We start from the raw sequence: 6,646 nt of genomic DNA on the forward strand, positions 1-6,646 counted from the left end.
ATCAAAGAAGCTAAAATTGCTTGCATTATTCTAGATAACTTCAACTTGGCAAGTCTCTGAACCCTTTTGAGACAACAAAATTTTCTTACACAAGTCCTCTTTTGTAAGACACGCGGGATTACCTACGAAATTCCTTGTAGAAATAGTAATCTTATTCAAAACCTCACCGTAGTTTAACAAGTACTTGAGCACTTGAACCTCCTCCTGTTCTCCATGGAATCCACGCATAGAGACAGTCTTAAGGTGTGACGAGAGACACACCGGCACAAGCATTGGTGGATTGACTGGCTTGTAATCGCACAAGCCCAAGAGGATTTGGGTTTATAGAATCCACGTCTACTTTTGGACCTAAGCCAGACTTATTCCCGTCAGGATTGATTTTTGGGCTTTTGCCCATGTGACAAAGATGGTGTTGGGCTTTAATTCGGATTTACTGCAAACTCCAAGACGGTGCGTTTAGTCGCCCTATTATATCGTCGACGGATGAAGCCTCGAGAAGGAAGAGTCAAACCATTTCTCTTGTTTGGTCAAAGCTCTAACCACCTGAACAAACTAACCGCCTCCGTTCTAAATTTCCCGCCGCTTTTTAACTGAATACTTCAGCACTCACTTCACCTCCTCTCTGCTCAAATCTCCAACAACCAGACTCTGTCTCTCTCTCTCTCTCTCTCTCTCTCTGTCTCTCTCTGTGAAAACTCAAGATTCCGAAACCCAAAGGTTTTTGCGACTCTGCAATGGCGACCTCCGCCGCTACTCTCTTGATCTTCCTCACCATCCTTTCCCTCTCCGTTTCCTCCGCCCTCGCAACCTCCGTGACCCTCTTGAACGCCGCCAAGGTTCTCTCGAACTCCGGCTTCCTCTCCATGTCCCTCACCCTCCAACTCGTCTCCAACTCCATCGAATTCGAATCCCCCGCTGCCACCATCTTCACTCCGCCGGACGCCGCCTTCATGAGCCTGGGCCAGCCCTCACTCCCCCTCCTCCTCTACCACATCTCCCCGAGAAGAATCTCCGTCAACACCCTCAAGTACCTCCGCCCCAATACAAAGATCCCGACTTTGCTTACCAATTACTCCCTCACCGTCACCGCCTCCCCAAATTTCCAGGGCTATTTGTCCATCAACGATCTGGGTATTAATCCTAACGCCGTTCTGGATGATGGGTCGGTGATCGTTTATGCAATCGACGAGTTTTTCAATTCGTCTTTCTTGGCCGCCGACGCCCCTCAAGAACGGACGGCAGATCCTCCATTGATGAGCTCTGTTTCCGGTGTTCAACCGCCGAGCCCTGCTCCGAGTGCGACTGTGATGGAGGCTGAACCTCGCCGGCCCGGTTCCGAATCTTTCGGTTTCGTAGCTGATTTGCTGAGGTCCAACGGGTACTCAATCTTTGCCGCATTTCTTGATGCGCAGCTGGTGGGGTTCAATCGGAAGACCCGGCTCACAGTTTTCGCTCCGATCGACGAGGCGATTGATGATTACCAGAGGAACAGCACCGACTACTCGCTGATATTTCGGCAGCATGCTCTTCCGAGATTGCTTATGTGGCAAGATTTGGTGGCGCTTGAAGATGGAACAATGCTGCCCACTTTTGAAGAAGGGTTTATGATCAATGTGGTCAAGTTTGGAGATGTTCCCGCGCTGAATGAAGTGCCGGTGGTGGGTCAAGATTTGTTTCTGAATCGGTGGCTGGCTGTGCACGGCCTGAACCGGCTGCTGACAGCACCTGCCGCGAAGCAAGAACCGGTTGAAGATGTTTTCACTGATGGGTATGTTGCCAATGTTGCTCAGGGTATGCCTCATGATTATGGTGACTACCACTGAAGCAAGATTTCTTGGAGGCTCTTTGTTCCCTTTACTGTTTTACTGCACCGTTTCCCTTTCACATCAAGAATTGGGTAAATAGTTTTCACCTCAGTGAAGAAACCACCGTTAATTTCCTTCTCTGATTGTATATTTTCGTCTTAAAGTTTCGAAAGTTTTGATGTATGTAATTGTTACGTTGATGAACTTGTTTTGGTGTAATCCTTAGGTTGATGAACTTGTTTTGTTGTAATGAAGAAACTATTTTCTGTTGAATCTTCAGTAAAATTTTTGGGTTTCGAAATGCAATTATTTGTTAATTGTCTACTAATTCAGCATAAAAATGTCTATCAGATTGTAAACCACAGGAACTACATTAATAGATCAGAAAATTTGATGCTAGTTTTTATACTACTGTTTTGTTCTAGAAGTAGAGGCTCGAGGAGTTTGCATCCTAGTACCATAGCTAGTACTGGCTTCCTCAAGATTCGAATATCCCGAAAAGCTTGCCATTGCCAACTCCCTCAGTTTCTTCAGATCACTTGTCGGCTCTAGTTTAAGACCCTTTTGCCGTTTTGCTTCTGCTGCTGTCTGTGTGCTAAGGGCCACCGCATTAGTGGAACCTATGATTTGTACAACATTAGGGCCAGGTGATCCCGGACTGAGCACAGGGACTATGGTTGCAGTCATAGCGCTAATAGGGTCAGCATGCGGTGCTCTTGTATCCGGACCGAGTGGAGCTAGGCCTGTTGTAGGCTGAGAGGATGCAGCTGTGAGTCTTGACCATTGTTTCCTTGGAAGGAACGGGAGGATCAGACCCTTAGCAACAAACTTCAATCCGAGCTTGAATGAATTTTTTTGAGGCTGTGAGAGTCTGAGTGTGGATTTTACCAAAGTATACCATTCGTTTATCATGTGGGCAACGAAGGTAACGAATAGGAGAGCTAGCATTATAAATCCGAAGCTTCTTGATTTAATAGGATTTGAGCCATTAATAACAATAAATAGCGAAAATATGCCCACCTCACACAGTAGAGAAACACTTTCCACCAGATGGACTGCCCCCTTGATGTAGGGTTTCAGAGCAAATAGATAGATGAACTGTACCAGGGTAATGGCCAATGCTAATATGCTTTGGCTTGATTTCGTTGATGAGTAAGCTCCGGATATGATGCCCAAACAGACCCGTCTTAAAAGATCGAGAATAATATAGGAGGATCTAGCACAACCCAAGAGCCTTTTGGATATAGGAATTGTTGTTTCTGCTGTGCTTTCATCCAAGCTGACCGGTCCCATTCTCCCAATACCACTATGGCCACTTCCAGTGCATTTGGATACGCTATTCGGTTCATTTTGATCAGCAGAGATGAACAATGGAGGACCCCGCAAACTTATGAAGAGAATCCCAAATTGTTGAAGGAAAGACGAAGGAAGCCCTTCCTTATGAAACCATTTTCCGGCTCTGGGTCTCCCTGTGAATAAATACCAGAGCTTTGCGTACCACGGATCTTTTCTAGCTACATGCTTGACTTCCTTGTACTGAACAAAATTGCTGGAGAAGATTGCAATGATTTGAAAAAGGCACACCGATAAGACAAGGGCTGCGGGGATAGCTAGCAATAAAGCCCCAATAATTATTCCCCCTGTCGTACCACCTGTAAATTAGAGTAGTCTTGAGTTCAAAACACGCTTGAGTGGCAATCAAAACAATTGGGTTTTGAGAGAACAAAATTGGCTGCTTACCTTTAATAACAAATGCAGAGGACTGAGAGATACAAGGCAGCATGAGAATCAAAAGAAAGAGCTCGAATCTGGGCACTGAGAGTATTCCGTGAACTGGTGCCCCTAGTCTCCACCGTAGGAAAAGTACTACCAACACATGGATTACGACTAAACTGCCTCCTCCAATGCCAAGCCAAAAAAGGTTCATCTGCAAGTCTTCCCACCTGTTACAATTTAGTTAGATAGTGTGTTTTGTATAATCTTTCAACCAGTCTTCAGATTTTCGTGTAAAAGCACCAAAATAAAGGTAAAACGCGGAGCTTACCCTCTGTAATTCTCCATTCCCTTGATGACACTGCTAGCAGACAACGGCTCTCCTCTCTGTAACATAAATGATTAGCAGTCGAGTGGTTTTCATCAGTGAGGAACATAAGTGTTGAATGCTGAAATATATACTCACCAAGAAATATGTGAAGTATTCATTCGAATTAAGAGGTTGTCCATAAGGTGGCATACGCATACTATGCTGTCCATGAAGCCAACCCGACTTGGGGTACACCTCAATTGGCACTGGTATATCATACCACATATAAGATGAGTTGGTAAAACATATGTCAATTTCAGTTGAAGTCGTTGTCTCAAGCTTCTCTTGGTGTGGCCAATCTGAAGAGTTGTCGTTTTTCCATGGAAGCTCCTGGCGAGGTATGAGCCACTTAAGACCTTTCGTTGTCTCCAAATATTCAATTGGCTGATTAACTGGGAGCCAGTCTGCGAGAACAAAAACTTGAAGGTGTCCGACCATACCCTACGTTAAAAACAAACAGATATTATAACTGAAGAAATGCAAAATTACAGATATCAAAATCTGTCCACTTGGATATTGTATCTGCTGAACAGTTTAATTCTTTACTTACATGAAGGTTCATTGAGTCAGAAGCAACGGCGTTGGAACTCTCAGAAGCAAGAGTTCCCACTGCTCCAAGATTTGCAGAAGAAACGGAGAAAATAGCAGCTGCTAATGATGTCGCTAATATACCCACAGTAACAAAAGAGTGCAATGCGATTGATATTGCAGGGGTTGAGTCTGCACAGATTTAGAGGGTCAAGCAGGGAGGTAGCCATATGAAAAGGTGTCTGTTTTTTTGTTTTAATATAGCTTTTTCTCCCTGGCTACAGAGTACAGTATATGAACCATCACGAATAAATCTAGGAAAAAATGTCACATCCCGGTCCGGGGGGACCATTTTCCGGGCCCGCTCCACCACCTAGGAATGCTTTCGCCTTTTAACTTCGGAGTTCCCATGGAACCTGAAGCCAGTGAGCTCCCAAGGCCTCATGTTAGGTAGGGATGAGAATATACATATAAAGATCACTCCCCTGGGCGATGTGGGATGTCACAATCCACCCCCCTTAGGGGCCCGACGTCCTCGTCGGCACACCATGGCCAAGGTTAGGCTCTGATACCAAATGTCACATCCCGGCCCGGGGGGATCCACTTCCCGGGCCCGCTCCACCACCGTAGCACGATATTGTCCGCTTTGGGCCCCGACCACGCCCTCACGGTTTTGTTTTTGGGAACTCACACGGGAACTTCCCGATGGGTCACCTATCCTGGGAATGCTCTCGCGCGCTACTCGCTTAACTTCGGAGTTCCCATGGAACCCGAAGCCAGTGAGCTCCCAAAAAGCCTCGTGCTAGGTAGGGATGGGAATATACATATAAGGTTCACTTCACGTGGGATATCACAAAAAAGAAGTGCGAAGAATGATACATACAGTATTTCACTTCGAGTTGGTTAGATGCCATGTTTGGATTTCCTGATATATCATATACTTTCCCTGCTGGAATCGCAACTGACACTACATTCTCCGTGGCTGGCATAACTTTCAACGAGTACAGAGCTCTCGAGAGTTCCCTAAACCTAAAATTAAAAGAAACATTTTATTCAAACGTATGTTTATGCAGCAAGCTACTGATTGGACAAATAGTATTATGATATCAGAAGTTTTAGAGTCGCCATATGCACCTGCCTTGTTATTCTACCCCCGAACACATTTACCATGGAGGCCTGAAAGCCAAAGACCGGCTTTGTAAACTCAACTACCACACTGATGACACGGTCCTTTGTAAAATTTTGAGAACCGGTACTCAACCCTACACCAGTCTCCACAGAATCTGAAAGAAAGTAAATAGTTAGCTCGACAAAGCTACTAAAGTACTCCCATAACTATCTTTGGAACGTATTGAGCTGTGGAATATATTACCATAAAGAAATGTAACCGAGGGAACCGATGTGACAGGAGTGCCTGTCCTCCCGAGTATAAATCCAGCTCGTAATTTAACCGTGATGATTTCAGTTGCAGATGTATTTCTGAGCTACAACATGAAAGGTTAAACATAAATGCGCTATGCTAACACACCATACTCACAAAAAAAGTTATGTGAAAGACGTAGTTGCTTACTTGGAATTTAAACCCGCGGTTTCCTTGATTTCTACCATGACTAGGTACTAAGATACCCGAATTTACAACCAATGCATTCTGGACCTGCTCTGTTGTGTTCATAACGGGAATGCTGAAGTCCAAAAATATTTCCAAGTCCTCCATTTTGTTAGTAGCACGGACAGTTCGTGGAACCCCATTAATCGCCAACTCATAGGCTGGAACGGAGGTCCAAAAATCTGCGAGAACTGGCCTTCTATCTAAGAGATTCATTACAAATGTGATCAGTACATTCTCCCCAAGCTTATGCAGCAAGCGGCTAATTGAAGTAAATTTTTGGTTTATGTATTACCAAAGCGAACGATGATTGTGGAACCATTTGTCCTTGTAAATCCGTTTCCTGCCTGATCTGTACAAAAACAATCTGCCATTCTGATGGCAACACGCCCGTATAAACTTTTCGGGGAGAGAATTACATCAAGGCTGTAACTGATACTAGGTTTAATCATGCGTAACGAAGATGCTTGTACATGGCCAGGACCATTTACTATGACCTACAAAAGCACAAAACGCAATTAGGTTTTCAAATTTTAACCCTTGTCAATCGTTGAAGCATGAAACTTACCTTCTCGATCACTTTCCATGGTAATACTAAGAATGTTCTTGAATAACATCATGCAA

The 6,646-nt window shown here is 44.6% G+C and overlaps 1 protein-coding gene across 1 annotated transcript; it reads left to right on the forward strand.

The window, feature by feature from the left end:
• Nucleotides 1-734: 734 nt before the first annotated feature.
• On the forward strand, nt 735-1,823 carry LOC137739235 (putative fasciclin-like arabinogalactan protein 20). Its single transcript, XM_068478787.1, has one exon. It carries the CDS (start codon nt 735-737, stop codon nt 1,821-1,823), a length of 1,089 nt encoding a protein of 362 aa, XP_068334888.1.
• Nucleotides 1,824-6,646: the final 4,823 nt, after the last annotated feature.

This window comes from Pyrus communis, chromosome 7 (assembly GCF_963583255.1).
Source record: "Pyrus communis chromosome 7, drPyrComm1.1, whole genome shotgun sequence".
Classification (NCBI taxonomy): domain Eukaryota; kingdom Viridiplantae; phylum Streptophyta; class Magnoliopsida; order Rosales; family Rosaceae; genus Pyrus; species Pyrus communis.

Bases quoted from the DNA above. Each gene is read 5' to 3' on its own strand.
- LOC137739235 (XM_068478787.1), top strand. From the start codon at position 735: ATGGCGACCTCCGCCGCTACTCTCTTGATCTTCCTCACCATCCTTTCC.